This window comes from Pollachius pollachius (genome assembly GCF_949987615.1).
Source record: "Pollachius pollachius genome assembly, chromosome: 14".
Taxonomy (NCBI): Eukaryota; Metazoa; Chordata; class Actinopteri; order Gadiformes; family Gadidae; genus Pollachius; species Pollachius pollachius.
This window is the reverse complement of record NC_136947.1, coordinates 11,624,481-11,646,935: the sequence shown is the minus strand read 5'-3', so window position 1 is coordinate 11,646,935 and position 22,455 is coordinate 11,624,481. Positions and strand designations below refer to the sequence as shown.

The 22,455-nt window shown below is 45.8% G+C and overlaps 1 protein-coding gene across 1 annotated transcript; it reads left to right on the top strand.

Annotated features, from left to right (window-relative positions):
• Positions 1-37: 37 nt before the first annotated feature.
• Positions 38-15,789, top strand: LOC307086431 (glutamate decarboxylase 1-like; the record flags this gene model as incomplete). Its single annotated transcript, XM_079751643.1, has 16 exons — positions 38-113; positions 2,189-2,245; positions 3,574-3,708; positions 3,875-4,117; positions 5,316-5,406; positions 9,611-9,723; positions 10,242-10,357; positions 11,291-11,370; positions 11,466-11,520; positions 11,789-11,905; positions 12,396-12,460; positions 12,550-12,628; positions 14,148-14,297; positions 14,666-14,773; positions 15,073-15,162; positions 15,453-15,789. 16 exons carry the CDS (start codon positions 38-40, stop codon positions 15,624-15,626), a joined length of 1,749 nt encoding a protein of 582 aa, XP_079607769.1. The 3' UTR covers positions 15,627-15,789.
• Between the last annotated feature and the right edge of the window lie 6,666 nt (positions 15,790-22,455).

The following is a 22,455-nucleotide window of genomic DNA, read 5'->3' as shown; positions in this document are numbered from 1 at the left end:
ATCACCTAATTACCGAACCGAAGAACACGGAAGAGCGATGGCCACGTCCGAACCCACCGCCAGCGGCGCGGACCCAGACCCTAACACCGCCAATTTAAGACCCTCGTCCACAAGTAAGTCCGGACTCCTCGTCTCCCTCCGCCGCTCTCTCCCTCTCCTCCTCCGCGCCTTTCACTGGGTTAGAAACGAACCTCACCCGAGCCATTTAGCTATGGCTAGAACCAAGGGTCCGAACGTACCGATGGGCGGTACCACGCTCCGTGGCTAACAAATCGCGGATCAGGAACGCACAGTGGGCGGTAGCCTAGCCCTGTTCGTTACCAACCATGCAGCTGATTGGCTGGTCACAGGGGGGATGAGGTACCGCCCACTGTACGTTCGGATCCTTGGATCCAGAGCGACCTCACAGGAGCCGTTTAACTGCGAGGGGCTCTGTCGTTAATCATTCCGGTTAAAAACAGAGCTATCACAGCTGTCCGCCGCTGTCTAATAGATCAGCGGTGCGCAGCGCCGAGGGACAGACCGCCGGGATCGGAGGCTCGCGGGAAGCAAGCAGAAATAACGCGCCGTCAACAGGGCTCGTGCACGATGTCCTTTATTTCCATTTAAATGGCCTGATTTAGATAGCTGATAGGCTGGAGTCTATAGGCTCCACTCTTTAGGACCCAAACAGAAACAGAATATCCACCCCATTGCTGAAAAAAATTGAGGTTCAAATCACTCTTATTTAGGCCAACCATTTGCAGGGTAATGTTTTTATTTTATTTTCAATTCTGTAGCTGTCAAATTTGATTATTCGACGTCGCGGTTGGATGCCACTATAAACCCTCTAGGCTTTCTACGTCGATGCAACCCAAAAGTATATTTTTGGGTTGTAGGCCTACGTTATAGGCTTTGTCTGAAACCACTGAAAAGATTAGTTCATTTTTTCTTTTGCTTTTATCAGCCTTTTTTTTTTAAACTCCATTCTTTGCATTCAAGGCAATTAAGCAGCCATCTGCGTGATTACGGCTGGAAATAACAGATAATTGCAGTGGCTTCTGAATGGACCTCGTCGGCGGTAATCGCTTTTCAAGGCAAAAAGCTAAAATGAAAATAAACGGTTCGGATAATAACGGAACTGCTAGAGTTCCACCGTAATTCGCCTATTTCCTTCTTTACAGTTATTTTTTTTTCCTTTATATATCGGCTATGCAATAATTTTGTTGATTCGATTTGTTGAATAAAAGGAAAGGTTTATTATTATTTTTATATAAAACCTAAATGGCGGTCGGGGTGGATCGGAGGACGCTTGCCCTCCGCTGGCTCGTGCTGCCTGGATGTTACCATTATCTCTGTCCGCTTCATCTCCCGCCCGGCGGCTAGTGCAGTGTCTCTGTGTGTGACCGTCTCCCGCCCTATAGCCCCGAGCCAGACACTAGAACATCTCAGGTTTGTCTTTGCCTGAAATTGGTTTTGAGAATGTTTTTTTATATTTTTTTACGTTTAGTGTCAGGTATGTCGTGTTGTCATTCTCCGGGCTTTGTTGTTTTAGGTTCTGCATTTATTTCAACGCTTTTCAGGCCTATCCATTTCTGCCCAAGCATGCCCGGCTCCTACGCATGGCTTTTGGAGCGCAGGAGTGTGTGTGTGTGTGTGTGTGTGTGTGTGTGTGTGTGTGTGTGTGTGTGTGTGTGTGTGTGTGTGTGTGTACGTACGTGAGACAGAGCGAAGGAGAGAGAGAGAGAGAGAGAGAGAGAGAGAGAGATTGCCATACGTTTCTGTATTAGACTCCATATAGACTTCCGGCAGCAGCAGACATTGCCAGCACGCGCAGTCACACACTGTGTTTCACTCAATTAATTCCCGTCCTCCTACGCGAGCTCATTTCACGGATGTTAATCCCAGCCCACCCCTTTGCCCGGGTGTACGCCACCATGCATTTGCCACGCGGGCCACTTCGGGCCCCTATTGATTGGACGGCCATCAGAAGTGTTAAAGCCATCATCATCCCATGGGCGTCACAGAACCGCCACACACCCCGCTCGCGCGTGCCCGCCTGACTTGTGTTGTTCCACCGCTTTGCATCACACCACTTAGCCGCGCGAGCCGCACCTGCTTTTATCCATCCACGCGCTTACTGTCTCCACCGTGTGTATAGTCCATAATCTGAGAAATTCAAACCCTTTCCCCGATAATTTTGTTTTAGCCTACGATCAGGCATGGATGCACGGGTGCACACGGAAACTGGGAATGAAGATCTGTGGTAAGTTTTGGTCCCTGAAAAAAACATAAAAAATGTAATCATTCTTTACTACCAGATTATTATTATTATTATTATTATTATTATTATTATTATTATTCCTTCTCTGGGTTGGAGGCCTTATTATAAGCCTATGTCTCCGGGCTTTGAGAGCTCGCGCCATCCATGACTGTCACTGCGCGTTCTCATCTCCTAAAGGTCAAAGACGCTTAGCCTGTAGGTTTCATAAGGCGAGGCTGGGAGCGCGGCTCGACCCTCCCTAACGCCCCCGCCTTCTCTTCCACTTTACTCCATCACAACAGAATATATACTTCTTTTTTTTTTTTTATGAAAATCTAATGTGGGTTGTTTCAGCAGGGATTATCCAATCACTGAGAGACAGGCTTATATAAAATGTGTTATTATATATTTATTTTCAGTAATTATATAGCCTACTTTTAATCTTAACTGCATCGACTAGGCCTAGGCCTACTCATTATTCATGAAACATTTTTGGTAACGGCGTTTGGAATATTTAATCATATAAACTAAGCGAGGGTTTGTTGACAGCTGAGGCCATTTTGATGCACATGCCTCTCGGCCCTATCTCTTAAAACCAGTGAATAAATCTCAAGCTGAGATGTAATCATTTAAGTGTTAAGTCGTAGTTAGTAAAAAAAAAAAAAAAAAGTAAATAGTTAAGACATTACAACAGATATTTCTCTCATGAAAATTCGGAGCAATTGGTCTCGATGCTGGCTTTTGATTTCGCATTTTTCCAATATTAGGCATACAAGACTGTGATAAGGTCTATAAAAAACACAATTTACTGTGGAATCTAAAATGGACGTTGAAGAGGGCGGACAGTTCTGGAACTGACGAGTGAGGCACCCTTCATTGCTCCCAATTTACTGCGTCTGCGTGTACTGGCTGAAGGGGCGCGTGCACCGTCACCTATGCCTTCCCGGTTAGCCGCGAGCCGCCGGGCTTGGACAGCCGGAAGAAAGGCCATCGACAACTCAAATGGGTGTTTCCCTTTTTTGTTCTCCGCGTGACTTACTTGTGGTTATGATTTCTGGATGTGCGATGGAATAAAGGATACCCCCCTACTTGAAAATAAAATCTAGGCCTACTGTGTTGAGGGCCTACTTCAGAGCAGGTGGCTCAGTTGGAACTGATGGTGAAACCATTTTGTGGAAGCCGTTAGTGGAAGAAGTGGACATCTCGAACATCCTTCGTCGAGGGCTTCTTGGCTGTGTTGGTCTCCTTTTTTCTTTCTCCGTCCAGAATGGAGACGTTGGGTAGTAACTGATCGTTTCCTTCCCCCTGCGCCCCGTCTTGTAACACCCTAGGGTTCTTACAGAAGAACAACAGCCTGGACGACAAGGGGAGGCTCGCGGGCCAGAAGAACCTGCTCTCTTGCGGCGACAACAGCGACTCGCGCTTCCGCCGCACCGAGAGCGACTTCTCCAATCTGTATGCTCGAGGTGAGAATACGTCAACTCATTTTTTTGACATGTATATATAAGGACCGTGATTTATTCTTTCACTAATAATTAACAAAGCACTGGTATCCGGTGCTTCAACTGTGACGAACGTTATCGAATCGCCATTTAGTATAATTGCAATTTTCGCTCTCATTCCGCGTCACAGACCTGCTTCCCGCCAAAAATGGCGAGGAGCCAACCATCCAGTTCCTGATGGAGGTGGTCGAGATCCTCACCAACTACGTCAGGAAGACGTTCGACCGCTCCACCAAGGTGCTGGACTTCCACCACCCCCACCAGCTGTTGGAGGGCATGGAGGGCTTCAACCTGGAGCTGTCGGACCAGCCGGAGTCCCTGGAGCAGATCCTGGTGGACTGCAGGGACACGCTCAAGTACGGCGTCCGCACAGGTCAGTTAGAGCTGCAAGGTTCACGTTTTCAACATTCTAAATCTGTCGAGCGGGCTGTCTTAACGCTATATAAATTGTTATAAAGAAAAACATAAAGAATGCTTTGAAGGCAAGAAAAAATAAACTGGCCTTCTAAGATCTTGACCTCCACGTTACACCAAATGTACTGCATCAGAAACAGAAACTCTATCGTATTGTTATTATAATCAGGGGCTAATCGTTTAGGTGTGTAACATTATAATTGGTTCGGTCGCTGCATGCTATGGCTATTTAGCAGAGCGTCCGGGACGCATATCGGGAACGAATAGCCCCCGGTCCCGCCAGCGCGTGGCTTTATTGTCCCCCTGATAATTCAGATCACATCGCTCTGCTCCTTCCTTCCTCCACTTATTAAGCGAGTGTCGCCTGAGGGGGTTTCTCGACCAAGTGAAGTGCTATTTCAAGCTGTTAGGAACGAAAGCGTTTAAAGTGTCCCGTGGGTTTTATATCACGCCGCTTGTTATGTCTACAAGCGCGTTCACTGGTCATTAAGAGGATGGAATGGATGGAATTTAAAACCCGCTGTCACCGGATTTAAAGTAGAGGAGGGTAAGGTGCCACCGTCGTGGTGGTCTGACGTTGGCGTAAGGGGCGAGAGCTGTCTAGTGCACTGAAGCGGATTAGGCTACCCCTTAGAAAAGTGTCGCATGTTTGGCATATATGTTTATTTAAAACGATCAATAGATAGATTGAATTTGCTGCTCGTACATTGTGTTAGAAGTTTGAATTAGCCAATTATTCGAAAATAACCCATAAAACAAAGTGCATTCGACGTATAGGCCTAAATGCTGTTGTCATAGATGATTAACCAAAAATAGAGCAGACGAGCTGGCCTCTAATTACAAAGGCCTCGGGAAAAGGAAAAAATAGAAACAACAAAGCTATGTAACATACAGGCAGGAACCAGCCTGGATCAAAATAATAATTGTAAAATAATAGGCTATGAGGATATATTCATTTTTAATTCTTTGTGTTAATTTATATGTAGTTAGGCCTGCAGAGAGGCAGGCCTATACAGTCGTGTGAACTCAGAGAGAACAGTGAACCCCACGGGGGTGTTTTGTGGTGGAGGGCCTATCTTCCTCAGGCAGCCGGCTTGAGTCCAAACTTATCTCTGTAGCTCTGTGTTGACCCTTGTGTTGGGTCTGGTGCTCCCCAGGTCACCCGCGCTTCTTCAACCAGCTGTCCACCGGCCTGGACATCATCGGCCTGGCCGGGGAGTGGCTGACCTCCACGGCCAACACCAACATGTGAGTCTCCCTCCTGCCCCGGCTCCGACCTTGACCTGTCAATGTCCCATGTTGTGTAATGTATGCAGTAAACAACAGACACTCACTCATGCACACACGCACACACACGCACCCGCACACACACACACACGCACACACACACACACACACACACACACAAACACACAAACACACAAACACAGACACACACATAAATTGTACTCTGTGTGTAGTTGTCAGTGTGTGTGTGTGTGTATGTGTACGTCTATGTGTATGTGTGTGCGTGCGCGTTTGTGCCGGTTTGAGTGATTTTGTTGGTGGATGTGGTGGTGTGTGTGTCTCCATGTGCGTGTGTATGTGCATGGTTTTGTTTGTGTAGGTGGATTTGGCTGTGTGTGTAACATATATATCCTGTGTGTATGTGTGCATGTGTCGATGCATGTGCAGTGCACATGTTCATATGTAAGTATGTGTGTTGTGCTTGTGGGAATGTAATAGCATTTATGTAGGGCTATATATAGAAGGGAGACACCATTCAGTGTCAACACAGGACAGAGCCGCCCGGAGGGCCCGCCTCTGATGGGCTGCTCAGAGCGGTGCGGGCCCCGGATCAGACACTGCAGGGGGCCCCTTACAGCGGCCGACCCCTGGCCGGCTCCAGAGGTCGGTGATGTAAGGTGTTTTGTCAGGCCAGGATAGACCTGGGGTATTGACCGTGGTCCTGCAAACGACTGTATACCGAGACCCTGGGAGTCCGGACCGGCCCCTGACGGGCCTGGGGCCCCAGGGGGAGGTTAGATTGCATATTGATCGCGGGTCAGTGCTTCCATGGTGGGCCGTGCTGATAGAGGATGTGAGCCAGGCGGCACTGTACGCATACACACATTCATGGTGATAAACACACACACACACACATAGACGCACATATGTACACGCACGCATACTCACACGCACGTGCATTTGTATGTTCATGTGTATGTACACACAAATAAATAATATGAACACAACACAAACACACAAACTAAACACACAACCACACATACATACACATACACATACGCGTACACAGAAGCATTCACAAACACATGCACATGCACATACACAAACTCATACACATACACATAAAAATACATGCGGGAATGACCTAGATCTGTGATAAGGTCATTGATACATAACAGGAACGTTACATGCCTGAGTGTGCAGTGCCTGTGGACCAACCTGCACTTTAGCACACGGTTACAAGCTGCGAAGAAAAGGCTGAAATCTGAGAGTAAAACAAAACGCATTTTTATGAGACTTGGGTTAAAAGCGTGTCCCTCGTGTTTTTAATTAAATAGGATGCTTATTTTTAATGAGTCGCCATTTTAATCGATTCCCTTTTGCAGTTAATTATGTTTTTGGGGGAAAGTAAAGCTGAATTAGTCTTGCACTGAAATGTTTTGAAATCGAAACTTAATGTAATGTTTTGGTAGTTAGTGTGATGTTGATAGTTGAAAATGAAATCTAAGCCAATGTATCTAAAGATTGCTAACCATAGGAATTAAATCAATGTAACTTATATTTGAATAAATTTCATATGTCTATCTTGGCAATGAATCATCCAATAAAATATTTGATCTGGAGAACAAAAATCAAAAGCTTAGCAATAAATATACAAAAGAAATCATCACCATATACAATAGCCAATTTTTTTCAACCAAAAATACCTTCCCCATCTCATCTCTCTGGCGCTGGAAGAACGCCCAAATTCCCACTCTGGCATCCACCCACCAGCTCTGTCTGTCCCAGATAGGGAGAGCCGGGCGTTCCGGCCCATTGAGCAGCGGGCTCATTGCGGGGCTGGTCCTATCAGATAGGCCAGCTGGGGCCCCCACACTGACACAACAATGTCCTGGAGCCCCGAGGCACCGCGGAGACGGGCTGCCTCTGATCCCCTGCGGGCCACTCATTCCGGCTCCTTTGTCCCTATGGATACAGAGGGACTCAATGGTGCTTTGAGAGGCTGGCGGAGGGGGTCAACGTGTTAGTTGCGCACACATACACACACACTCGCGCGAGCACCCACGCACACACACATGCGCGCCCTTGATGCTGATAATAAGGGCATTTAGGGGCAGTCCCCCGAGAGGGGCAGGTGACGAAAGGGTGATTCTCGCCCTGAAAGGACCGATGATTGGCTCTGATTGTGATAATGATCTCCATTATTGTCATTACAGCGTGAAATGACTCGCGGAGCGAAGGGGAATTTTAAAAAGGCTCTGTAACTCTGAAGCCCGGTGTGGATGGACGGTCTGGAACCACAGGGTTTCACCGTGGGGCGCCTGGATGTCATGTTTTTTATCTATGCATACATGTGTGTGGAGTATTTGTGGTTAAATCAAGTTGACTAGTTGGTTAAATACTAAAAAGTAAAATACGCAAACATATATATTATATATTTTAATATTTCTGTTGTGGCTAATAATGCTGTATTATTCATGCTATGCTAGTTTCTATGCTATGATAATCCATGCTATGCTAATTCTATGCAATGCTAGTTCCATGCTGTGCTACTCCATGCCAGCTTCTGTGCTGCTAGTTACCATGCTATGCTAAAACAGGCTATGCTAGTTCAATGCTATGCTATTCCGCACAATAAATTTTGCACGCAATGCTATTTCTAGGCTAGGCTAGTTCCATTCTATGGTATTCAATGATAAAGTTTTCCACGGTAAAGCAACTAGCTTCCATGCTATTCTATCCCATGCTATGCCACTCCTGTATGCTATAGCAGGGCCATCCGTCATCATCAGGCTGCATGTATTGACTGGGAAGCTAATGTTCCAATCACATCCACCCCCCCGGGTCAGTGCTAAGCAAGAGTGATTAAACAAGAGAGATAGCTCTCTCTCTCTCTCCCCCGCTCCCTCTCCCTCCTTTTCCTTTTCATCCTCGCCTTCCTTTCTCTGTTTGTTAAGACCCCTTCCCTCCTCCTCACAGCCCCATTTATCTCTTGTGATGTCATTTCCTGCACTTTCATTTTCTTCATGTTAGACCGCCATGACATTTTCTTTATTGGAGACACACACACACACACAAACACACATGTACGCAGACACACAAAACAAGCAGACACACACACACACACACACACACCCACACAGCCAAGGCTTATCTTCGAACACCCTCAGTCTAATTAGGCCAGTTACACAACACTTTTTTTTATTTGACCCCCATCCCCCATGTGTGCATGTGCTACATTTTGGTAAAATAAACTGTTATCTCTTTCAAACAGCTCTCTCTCTCTTTCTCTCTCTCTCTCTCTCTCTCTCTCTCTCTCTCTCTCTGTCTCTCTCTCTCTTTCTCTCTCTCTCTCTCTATCTCTCTCTCTCTCTCTCTCTCTCTCTCTCTCTCTTCCACACCAAACAGTCATTACACAAACACAAACTTCAAACACACACACACACACACACAAACACACACACACACACACATACTTTGGCACTCATTATACACACCTACATCAAGCCCACACACACACACACATTACACACACACATAGTTCAAACACAAACACACACACACTGACACACACAAACACAAACACACAGACACACATACACACACACACACACACACACACACACACACACACACACACAGCACTGTTACATCAGCCTCATTCAAGCCTGCCAGGAAGATTGTCAGGGCTGACTGATAGCCATCACAGCATTTGGGGTTTTAATTAAAGTACTGGGACATGAGGGTAGGATTTAAATATGAATGTTTGCTGCCTCTCTTATCTGACAACTTTAAATTAGCTTGGTCAGCGCAAGCCTGACTTCTCAGTCTGCTCTGAGAAGTGAGGCTTGCGCCTAATATCACTGCTAGGCTACTATGTGTGTGTGTGTGTGTGTGTGTGTGTGTGTGTGTGTGTGTGTGTGTGTGTGTGTGTGTGTGTGCATGTGTGTGAGCGTATGCATGTGTGTGTGTGTCTGTATCTGTGTTTGTGTGTGTTAGTGTACGGCACGGGTGGTTGTAGGAGTATGTATTCGTGAATGTGTTATGAGATTCTAACTGATATCATATCCATATTCTACTATACTTACAATATCATGGATTGTTAAAGGTGTTCTATTTACCCAATCGTCTGCACAGTCAGTATGTGCCGAGCTGTTCGGCTACTCTCCCTTATCCTCATACCAAGCCCAGATGTTTAACTCCAACATCTGCGTGTGATTGACAGGTTCACCTATGAGATTGCGCCGGTGTTTGTTCTGATGGAGCAGCTGACCCTGAAGAAGATGAGGGAGATGGTGGGCTGGCCCAACGGGGAGGGGGACGGCCTGTTCTCCCCAGGTATGTGTGTGTTTGTTGGTGTGTGTTTGTATCCGACAGACAGAGCTACAGAGACAAAGAGGGGGAGAGCCGTAGCAGTGTGTGTCCTTTCTGTATTTAATGCAATTTGCGTTTAAATGTCACTGTGTTTGTTTGTGTGTGTGTGTGTGTGTGTGTGTGCGTGCGTGTGTGTGTGTGTGTGTGTGCATGTGTGTGTGTGTGTGTGTGCGTGTGCATGTGTGTGTGTGTGTGTGCATGCATAGGTGTGTGCGTGCTTGAGTGTGTGTGTGTGTGAGATCACATTCTGTATGTATTAGCTGCAAATATTAAGGTAAATGTCAGTGTGTGTGCATGTGTGTGTGTGTGTGTGTGCATGCATAGGTGTGTGTGTGCTTGAGTGTGTGCATGTGTGTGTGTGTGAGATCAACATTCTGTATGTATTAGCGGCAAATATTAAGGTAAATGTCAGTGTGTGTGTGTGTGTGGGCCACTGGTTTAGTGCTGTCCAGGGTCCTGATGTGTGTCTCTGCGGTCCACAGGGGGCGCCATATCCAACATGTACAGCGTGATGATCGCGCGCTACAAGTACTTCCCTGAGGTGAAGGCCAAGGGCATGTCTGCTGCGCCCCGCCTGGTCCTCTTCACCTCCGAACACGTACGTCTGCTCAGGAGACACACACACACACACACACACACTTACATACAAATGCATATAAAGAAACACAAACACAATGCAGACACACGCACATATAAAAACACAAACAAACACACACACACATACACATGCATATAAACACACATATATACAGGCAGACACACACACAGACACAAACATATCAACACACACACACACACACACACAGACAAATGCATGTATACAGCTAGACAGACAGACACAGACAAACACACAGGCAGACACAAATGCAAGCACACACACAAACACACACAATCAAACACATACACACACACACACACACACACTCACAGGCAGACACACATGTAGACACACACACACAGGCACGCATACAAACACACAGACACATGCCCACAGGCATAGGAAAACACACACAAGCGCAAGCACGCAAACACACACACACACACACACACACACACACACACAGAGTAAAAGACGATCCATTTAAGCTATCCTAATGGAGTGTGTGATATGGCTGACTGGCTGCTATGGCGTTCAGATCGTCTGGTAATTATCATTGGGTTCAATCCAATCAAACCAACGGCCACTTAAATTAAACTGCTTTATCCACCATATCTGCTCCCTCTGTGTTGGCTCCTGCGAATCGAACACTTTGACAACAAGCAAGGCCCCTCATACGTTACTGTCACACAGGGATCCTGTTATTTTTCAGCGTTGGCGGGATTGTAATTATGATAATAATCATAAACGAAATGGGTATGTGTGCTTTACATCAGACAAAAAGGCAGACTCAAAACATTAAGTCTGGGATACATGAAAGCGCAATGTCCACTTGATACAATGGGGTGAGTGATGAAGGTTGATTGTTGATGATTAAGAGTATCAGATCCTCAGAATGATATGAAATCAAGTGACTGTATCTTCTCCCTCCAGAGCCACTACTCCATCAAGAAGGCCGGCGCTGCCCTGGGTTTCGGCTCAGAGAACGTCATCCTGCTCAGCACCGATGAGAGGTACAGCAGCCCCACGCCAGGAGTCCACACTGTAACACCGCGGTGTAACACCGCGGTGTAGCACCTTATGCTGATGATCCTCTGCTTCGTTTCAGGGGGAGAGTCATTCCGGCAGACCTGGAGGCCAAGATCATTGATGCTAAACAGAAGGTTGGTGTCCTGCACCTTTCTCCCTCTTTTCTCTCTTAAACTCTTTCTTTCATGTATTTCTTTATTTCGTCCGACGTTTCCTTTCCTCCTTCCAATGTTGTCTTTAATCCTTCCTTTCACTCTTTCGCTCTCATTCCTTGTTTATTCATACCTTCTCTTTTCACGTCCTTTCTTTCCTTCTTTCCATCTCTCTGTCTTCCCTGTCTCTCTCTGTGTTTGTCCCCCTCTAACCCTAACCCTGACCGCTGACCTCCGGTGCGTCCCACAGGGCTGCGTGCCGCTGTTTGTGAACGCCACGGGGGGCTCCACCGTGTACGGGGCCTTCGACCCCATCAATGAGATCGCTGACATCTGCGAGAAGTACAACCTGTGGCTGCACGTGGACGTGAGTGGGCATGCCGCAGACATGCTGCTGTTTTTGGGTGTGGGGGGTGTGTTCAGTGAGGGACTGGACACCGTGGTAAGCTGCGCCTAACACTGCGTACTGCATTGGCCGGGGGAGGGGGAAACATCCCACTGGCCAGCATACATTTCTGGCCAATGACATCCTTTTTTTGCGTCTGTTTTACTTGATCCATCCAATGCTTCATATCACTTATCGTTCTTAAATTTAAATACAATCCATAGAGCTAGGAGAGAATGTATGGTGTAATATATAACAATAAAACAAAATAAGGCTGTGTGTATATTGTGTGGACAATCTATAGAGCGTGTAGAGAATGTATGATATTATATAAAAATGAAACCTAATAATGCTGTGTATTTATTGCTTTTAAGCCCAAATTTCCCATCCAAAAGTGACCATCTTTATACCGCGTGCTATTTGAACGGTTTAGCGTTTGCGCGTAGAGCTCAGTTTGATTGCGTCTCCTCAGGGGGCGTGGGGGGGAGGTCTGCTGATGTCCAGAAAGCACCGCCACAAGCTCGACGGGATTGAGAGGTAAAGGGGGTCTGGGGGTCTGGGTACCGGGAGTGGGGTCCTGTGTGTGAGCCACGGGGGTTGGTTCTAAACGGTGCACTCTGTGACAGGGCCAACTCTGTGACCTGGAACCCCCACAAGATGATGGGGGTCCCCCTGCAGTGCTCTGCCATCCTGGTCCGGGAGAAGGTACATTCAGACACACACACACACACTCATTCATACATTACCTCATTCAGACATTCATTCATTCATTCATACATTTGGCAAGGACACCGGAGTTAAAACCTCTACTCTTGGGGGCAATGAGATCTTTAGGGCCAGCAGGGAGTCACGATCTCGGTTTAAGGTCTTATCCTAAAGACGGTGCTCCTGAGGTGGGGATTTTGAGCCACGATTGCATTGGCAAAAGCAAGGACTTCTTATATAGCCCCCCAATAAAACTATAGTATTGGTTAACCAGATGGTAAACTATCGATGGACCTCCTCAGGGTGTCATAAAGGGGGTTGTAGCTGTGCCCATCAGTTGGAGCCCTTGCTTCTCGACCTTCCACTGGAGGTCAAGGAAACAGGCACATACCAACAAATGGCAGCAAGAGAAACAGAATGTGAAAATATAACTTTCCCATTCCACTATTCGTCTGGACAGTCCCCCTCTGTGTCCGAGGGCAGTGGGGATATAGCATAGGCCAGAGGGATGAGCACCCCTGCCCTTCAACCCCTCTAGCAGCATCAACTGGTCTCCCATCCAAATGAATTCACACACACAAACACTTGGGACAGTCCTCTCTAGTGCGGTAGCTATTGGTTTCTATTGGTTAACGTACTAAGTGCTCTCGTAGCTGGTGCTAATTGGTAGCATCGCTGAGAGGAAGCCGAGTATCTTTAGTGGTTGTCCAAAAACACGCCAAAAGCACCCGGATTATACACCTTGCACACCAATATGTGCGATCCTACAATCAAGTGCTAGTTAGTTAGGCCTTTAAGTTCCCTGGGGAACATAGGCCATCGATGAAACCCCTCCATCCTCTTCGGTCTTGTGCCTTCCGATCCAGTTGTTGCCATGTCAGCCCTTTCGTCTTCATCTCCTGCTCTGTGGTTCTTCTCCAGGTGGCTCTTGGTCTTCCCCTCTTTCTCTCGCCTTGTGGTTTCCATGGTAGGGCCTGCTTTGTTATTGATTTTTTTTTTCTTCTGAGTCTGTGGCCTATCCATTTCCATTTTGTCCTCCTGATTTGGGTCTCTATTGGTTCTTGTTTGGTGAGTTTCCACAGGTTGGCATTTGAGATGGTGTTGGGCCAGTAGATTCCCAGGAGGCGTCGTAGACAGCGGTTGCTGAATGTCTGTAGTTTGTTGAGTATGTTGGTGGTTGTCTTCCAGGTTTCTGATACGTAAAGTAGAGTGGATTTGACATTTGAGTTGACGATTTTTAGTTTGGTCTTGAGTGATATGTTTTTTGATCCTACAATAAAGCACACACATAAAGAATAGAATTTGGACCTTACACACAAACAAACACGCACACACGCATGCACACACACACACACACACACACGAACAACCAAACATAAACAATACCCCAATACACAATACACACACAGGCACACAGTCAAATCCTTCATATCACTCCCGGTACACATCCATCTACATTACACATCCATCACATCCCATATCACAGCCAACCTGTGTGCATCGTGTGTGTCTCCTGCAGGGAGTCCTGGCCGGCTGTAACTCCATGTGCGCCGGCTACCTGTTCCAGCCCGACAAGCAGTATGACGTGACCTACGACACCGGGGACATGGCCATCCAGTGTGGGCGCCACGTGGACATCTTCAAGTTCTGGCTCATGTGGAAGGCCAAGGTAACGAGAAGAGGGAAGACCAAGGAGAGATAGAGAAGCTATGGGGAAAGATAGAGGAACGATAGATCAAATGTAGGGGAGAGACCGCAGGAAAATAGAGGAAATATGGAGAAGAAACCAGGATGAGAAGATACTGGCTCAATTTCTGCCTCATGCGTAAGGTAAAGATAGAGATATGATATAGTAAAGACGGAGTCAATATAGCAGAAACACAAGAAAGATGCAGAAGGATCGAGAAAAGTTGTCAGAAAGTCAACCAGAAGGGACTAGAGCTGATTTCATGTTGTAGGCTAGAAGAGAGGGACATAAAAACCAGACAAACAAAGATTGGTTCCCTGAGTCAGTGTGTCCTGCTCCACCTCCTCTAGGGTACGATTGGGTTCGAGCAGCACATTGACAAGTGCCTGGACCTGTCCCAGTATCTGTACAACAAGATCAAGGACCGCGAGGGCTACCAGATGGTGTTCGATGGAGTGGTGAGTCGCCTGACACATCGACCCAACACGTCACGCACTTTAGATGGGCTCCTCTCAGTCCTGTTCCAGGGCTGCAGTGAGGACTAACACAATCTGAAATGGAACCTGCAATATGTATAGTTGTCGGACCAAACAATTTGTATGTATGTAATGTAATGTATTTATTATCGTCTTCTGTTCTTACTTCTTTCCTAATTTTCAACCTTTCTTACTTGCGTTTGTTCTTATTCCTTCCTTCCTCTTTCCTTGTCTCCTCATCCCTTCCCTGTATGAACCTGTGTTCTCTGGTTCCTCCCCAGCCCCAGCACACCAACGTGTGCTTCTGGTACCTCCCACTCAGCCTGAGGGGCATGCCCGAGGGAGAAGAGAGACGAGAGAAGCTCCATAGGGTGAGACAGCTGTCAATCAAACCCATCCATCAATCTGGTTCCACATTTTTGATATTTTCTGTTGCACATATATACCATCTTTCACTCATTCTCACACTTGATCACATGTACACACACACAAACGCACACACACACACAAACACACACACACACATGCATTTCCAACCACAGTATTAGAAATACCAATCTCTAATTTACATAAACTATTGCCAACTACATATTTACACATTTAGCTGCCCATGTACCCATGATCTCATGGTGTCATCATGATGTCATGCTGTCTTTCCCAGGTGGCCCCCAAGATCAAGGCATTGATGATGGAGTCGGGGACCACCATGGTGGGCTACCAGCCCCAGGGTCAGAAAGTCAACTTCTTCCGCATGGTCGTCTCCAACCCGGCCGCCACCCAATCGGACATCGACTTCCTCATCGACGAGATCGAGAGGCTGGGCCATGACCTGTAGACAACAAACAGGCGCCCCCCTGTCGGTCACCGGCTGAACCTACAACACTCTCTCACTAACGCCGTTTCATGTCCAGCATCTGCAGACCATTGAGGTGAAACAATCACAGTGCTGCAGGTAGAACGAAAAAATCCACAACATCCAAACAAACAAAAGATTCATGTATTTCGCTCGCAGCGTTTTCATTGTTTTACTGACTTATCGGATCCTTGCAACGAGAAGGACTTAACTCTTGTCACCGGCTCACTTCAGCTGATAGGAAGACCACTGTACAACAGGGTACAGTCTGACCACGCTAGTTTGTATGTTGAACTCATGTTCTACTGTGCATGTGTGTGTTTGTGTATGTGCGTGTGTATGTGCGTGTGTGTGTGTGTGAGTGTGTGTGCTGCAGTCCCCAACATAGTGCATTCCCTTTGTCCCCCGAAGTACACAACACATGTTGGTCATTCATTGTTGCAGTTTAGGGTTGTATTGCCTGTGTGTGTGTGTGTGTGTGTGTGTGTGTGTGTGTGTGTGTGTATGTGTGCGTGCGTGCGTGCGTGTGTGTGTGTGTGTGTGTTAGTATGTGTGTGTGTGTGTGTGTGTGTGTGTTAGTATGTGTGTGTGTGTGTGTGTGTGTGTGTGTGTGTGTATGCGTGTGTGTGTGTGTGTTAAAACATAGAGACAGCACAGCATATAGATCAAAGGTAAAGTATGAATAAACAATGCAGCTGTATGATATATGAACTATAAAGACTAATATTGGGTGCTCCCTGTTTGTACATAAACATAACCGACGCACCGCACCCTTGTCCTAACCCTATGCAGGCGTGCAGGCACAGTATGTGGAAGAGTGTGTATATGTGTGGGCGTGCGTGTGTGCGTGCGCGAGTGTGTGTATCATGTAATTTTGTCTTCTAAAATAGCACTAATGAAATAAGCTAACATTTGATGTGCACACTGAAGTAACCAGCTGTGTTAACCTCTGCCAACTAATCTACGATTTGCAATATTTTCCCTTTGTGGAATTTGTAAAGAACAAGGTTTTTAATTTGAAACCTAGTCGACTTTAATGGATAGAAAAAGCATAAAACACTGGCCTGTTGTCCGCCACATAATCAGTCGATACCCATGTGAGTTTCGAACTCTTAAAATTCAACAATATGATATCTAGCGACTTAATGACAAATATGTGTTATTATTATGTCTCCACTGTTATACAGAATCAGGTATTTTAGTGTAAATGTTATCTAGATGTTTGTCACACAGTAGATTCATTTTAGATGTAACTATGGGAGACGAGTGGAATGAGACCTTTGCCAGCCAAAGAAAGAGAATGTGGACCGAAGCAATCCATTATACGTACATATATATGAGTACAACCTTGTGTAGATTATAGTGTGTGTAAGTGTGTGTGTGTGTGTAAGATGTTACCTGTTTCCCCTCTCTGACCTTGTTGCAGTCCGTGTGGAATGTTGCATTGTGGGAAGTTTGAATGTTCAGAGGCGAGATTAATGTGAGATTAACGGGAGATTATCGTGAGACTACGACGTCGATCCTCCTCCAGAACCCGACGTATATTTGAGAGAGAAGGTTTTGCGGTTGTTTCTTTATTGGGAATGTATGTTGTAGGCATACTTATGGGTGGGGTGGGTGGGTAAAAGAATATTGTTGTATAAGTCTGTATCCTAATAGTTTTAATGTAATATAGTATATTTATTGTAAGAGAAAAATACCTGTATTTTAAGTGTTTTTTTCCGGAACGCATAGGAATATCTTATTCCAGAAAATGAGCTTCGGTTTGTGTCTTTGCACAATGTCTTTCTTCCTTCCATTTGAAATGGATGTGTATCTCTTGCCGTAATATATCTGTAATAAGTTACGTTAACTGAGTATTCATGATATTTAGGGACCATATAAGTGAAACAACTGCACAACTGTATAAATCATGTGTACCATGATAATGTGTGTGCGTGTGTGTGTAACAATGTGACCAATGATTCCGAAGTGTGAGAAGTCATTTTTACGATGAAGCCCAATTGTTAAATTAAAGGAACGCTTTCCCAGGAGTATCCGCCGGCACTTTAATAGAATTATACCACCACCAATATAAAAATCTATAATAAAGTTTATTGAAGTCACCAGTGTGACCGTTGTCTTTGCTTTGCCCACAAAACCCTTTTATTTACCAGCCACTCGCAACTAGCCATTAGACGCAAGAGAGAAGGCATGGGCCTTACTCACCAAGCGGCCATCTTGATTCCAAACACTAGCTGTGTGGTTGGAACTCTACGTGGAATTCAGCATTCAGTTCCCCCCACCAAGATAGCGTTCAGAAGCTAGAGTAACCAACGTTTGGAACCAAGATGGTCGCTAGTTGAACAAGGCCCATGAGAGAGGAGATACAGTTGAAGTCGTTTGGCTGGGAAAGGAGTCCCTCACCACTGCTAACAAACACACACATCTGTTAGCTAACTGCACCTACACACACACACGAACGTGCACAAACCAACATACACAAAAACACTTGCACAAACTAGTGCGCACACACACCATTATTACCTTTAACACACACATTTTCGACACACATCTCCTCTGTCTAATCATCCCCGAGAAGATTTTCCTTCGCCGTTGGCGGAATTGAGTGCTGGCTGTTCTCCAACATAAGTCTCCCTCCCTGCCTTTTCTCTCTCCCCTTCTCTTCTCTTCCTACTCCTCATTGCCTCCTCTGCTCCCTGCCTCTACCTCTCGCTACCAGTCTTCCACCCTTTACCTCCCCACTCTCTTTCTCTCCGTCACACTCTCTCGCATCTGTCATCTTCTGCTTCTGCTCGGCCCCCTGGCACCACAGGGCTGTTCTCCCGGTCCAAATGGCATTTTAAACGTCCTCTTTCCTACTGTTTTCTGGGTGTCTGATTCATCCATGGACCTGTGGTAGTTTTGACCTATATTGTAGTCTACATCTCATATACACTTATCCACCTTTATTATGATTATGAAAGTATTGTAGTTTGTTTTGTTTAGTGAAGTACAATGAGATCAAAAGATGAGTATCAATAGATGAGTATCAATATATGGAAATATGGTAGTCCTAATCCATATTAATCCAAAGTGTTTACACAACCTTCTACCTGTGAATGTGCCCTGGAACGGCAGTCAAACCAGTAACTCACTACCGTGAATTCGTACCAGATCAATACGATTGTTGTTTATGTGTGTGTGTAACTGGGGTACGCCCAGTTACAGCTTTTACGTCACACACACATAGACAACAATGGCGGCCTCTGTTGGTACCATCTATAAAATCCAATAAATCGGTTGTTATGACATTTTTTATGATATGAACGTCCATGACATTTTGGAACGTGCAACAGTGTTAAATGCACCTGCGAGATCATCACAGCATACCAAGGCTTTGAGTGCAACATACCTTGCTAACCCGCTAATCGAACGTTCGTAGAATAGCCCATAGAGCCGCAGAAGGGTTTGTTGTCGTGACTTGCCTGGAACGCTACCAAGTCGTGAATCGTGACTTTAAATCGTAACTTACGGGTTGAAAAGTATCCCTGGAACGCAGCATTACTTACCCCTCTTGCCCACTGCATCCGTCAATGGACGGATCCCATTGACTTTGAATGGGGCGAAGCCGTTGTTACACCGTCTACCCACTGCACCGTCCGTCAACGGAAGACGGAAGGCGTGGCTGACGGATGGGGGAGTGGTCTTTACAGAGGCATACGTCAGCCAAGCCCGAGCACACGCGATCTGATTGGATGATGGATCCGTCGCTGCCTGAAAGGTTGAACATTTTTCAACTTTCTTGACGGAGCCGATGGATCCAACGGAACAGATGGATCCATAATGCACTGCAACTTTTTCAGGCAGCGACAGATCCGTCATCCAATCAGATCGCTTATGCTCGGGCTTGGCTGACGTATAGAGTGGCGAAGTCACGCCCCTTCCGGTAGAGCCCATTGAACATTATCAAACTTCTTCACAAAAATGTTTAGTTTTCTTTGCATGAAAAATGATCATTTAAACCCACAAACAACATATGTGTAATCCGGGGCATATAAAGACTGGTACCAGAAAATAATTACTTTTTCTCCATTGAAACCCAGTCATATTTTTCGATCTCATAGGTCCCATGGGCTCTACCGTAAAGGGCGTGACTTCGCCACTCTATGCCTCTGCAAAGACTACTCCCCGATCCGTCAGCCACGCCTTCCGTCATCCGTTGACGGACGGTGCAGTAGGTAGACGGTGTAGACAGCTCAACCATGCGCTTTGGGAGGAACGGCGATGAAGAGGATGTGGATATAACGTACCTTTATCACCCCCTTGTGGCCATTACCTGTAAATACATAGCAGTCCTTTAACTTACCCCACCATGATGCACTGTTAAGTTTAGTCTCTAAACGTATAAAGTGATATTTCAATGTAGTGTATTTTTCCACTTCTATGATCGATTTTCACCCTTGGCATCAATGGCTGCTCTTTCCATCCCTTTTCTCCCTCTTACTTGGCATGATAGCTTTTCTGCAATGTTTAAAATATGAAAAACCAAATCAGTTGTTTAATAGAAATATTGACAGGTTTTATGTTGTTTAAAGTTGGCTTAAGCAAATATATAATTTATATATTTTTATAATTTATAATATAATTTATAGACTATTTGTAAAATAAAATGCATTCAACTTGAAAAGTAAATTGGTCAATTTACCCCCAGATTTCTCAACTTACCCCTACGTTGAGCCACAACACCAATTTTTATTTAGAAGTCATATTTTTACAGACCTATGTCATAGATGCATTGTTATAATTTATATTGGGGACATACTGAGATAAAGTTAGATATTTTCATTTTACTTCTGTCTTATTGTTCCTTGCCTAGAGGACACATGAGTAAAAATTTTCTCATCTTCTGCACTCTCCCCTATATATAAATAGATGTATGGAACGGAGGGGGGGAGGGTAGGTTCCATATATATATAGATTTTATATAGATCTTTTTTATATGGAACCTGGGGGGGTAGATTATTATTTTTAAGCGATATATGAAGCCATCCCCTGAGGTTCCATTAATCTATATATTTTTTTCAAGTGACATATGGAACCAACCCCCCCCCCCCCCCATGCTCTATATATCAATATATATAGGAGAAGAAAAATTCTAGCATTATATGAAACCTACCCAATATAAGGTTCTATATATATCGCTACATTTTTTTTTTCAAGCGATATATTGAACCTACCCCCCCAGGTTCAATATATTGAACCTACCCCCCCAGGTTCAATATATCGATAGGCTATAGCATTTTTCTTTCAAGCATATATTGTCCCTAACCCCCAGTCCCTAACCCCCAGTCCCTAACCCCTAACCCCCAGTCCCTAACCCCCAGTCCCTAACCCCTAACCCCCAGTCCCTAACACCCAGTCCCTAACCCCCAGTCCCTAACCCCTAACCCCCAGTCCCTAACACCCAGTCCCTAACCCCCAGTCCCTAACCCGATTCCCGATTCTATAATTATAGAATAATTTATATATATTAATAAATAAATATATACATAGTTATTGTTTTCAATGTTGAAAGGATAATAATTCTTCAACAGCAGGAAATATTCTAGGTAATCAATAATGCTATTGGAATAATCTTTTAAAGTCGTTCTTCGTCAGATTGGTTCTAAATCAAACTCCTAGCTAACCTAAGAGTTTCTCATCACTTGAACAGCTGGGAGCCAGTAGTGGTATTCCCCTTCTCGGCCAGCAGAGGTTGGTGTTTAGGTGAAACCAGTGGTAGTTCCCCTTCTCGGCCAGAAGAGAGGGGTGTTTAGGTGAAACCAGTGGTAGTTCCCCTTCTCGACCAGCAGGGGGGTGTTTAGGTGAAACCAGTGGTAGTTCCCCTTCTCGGCCATCAGAGGGGCGAGTCTGCTGCTGCTGGGGCTGGGTTTGATAGCTAGGGGTCCACTTTCAGCCCCACCAGCTAAAGTTAGCAACCATGGTTTAACTTCCCTGGAGCAGTGTTCCACCACAAAAAAGAAAAGAGTATTTGACACTTAAAATGTTCATAACAAAAAAATAACATTTCCTTAAAACCTTCTTGGTATACAGTGAATTAATATTACAGCTCTAGTGATTATTCTTATTCTTCTCGTCGTTTTGATCCGCAATCTCAAGTAAAGTAGGAAAGACCAGTTTCAGAAGGTCCAGCTATCCCCTTGAAGTTAGGAGAACGAAGAGACGGGATTTCTATATATATAAATATATAGTTCAAGTTCAATATATGGTATGGTGGTACTAAATTATAGGAAAAAAGATATAATCAAACAAAAAATATGCTGTAATGAATAATGAAATAAATGGTTATCCACAGAGCACCGAAAGCTAAAGAAAGGAGAAACTGGATAAGAAAAGGGGATAGGGAGGTCGGAGGACCCCTGAAGTGGGGCCACACGCCGCCCAGTAAGGACCCCTGTAGTGGGGCCACACGCCGCCCAGTAAGGACCCCTGTAGTGGGGCCACACGCCGCCAGTAAGGACCCCTGTAGTGGGGCCACACGCCGCCCAGTAAGGACCCCTGTAGTGGGGCCACACGCCGCCCAGTAAGGACCCCTGTAGTGGGGCCACACGCCGCTAGTAAGGACCCCTGTAGTGGGGCCGGACCCCGCCCAGTGAGGACCTCTGTAGTGGGGCCGGACCCCGCCCAGTGAGGACCCCTGTAGTGGGGCCGGACCCCGCCCAGTGAGGACCCCTGTAGTGGGGCCGGACCCCGCCCAGTGAGGACCCCTGTAGTGGGGCCGGACCCCGCCCAGTGAGGACCCCTGTAGTGGGGCCGGACCCCGCCCAGT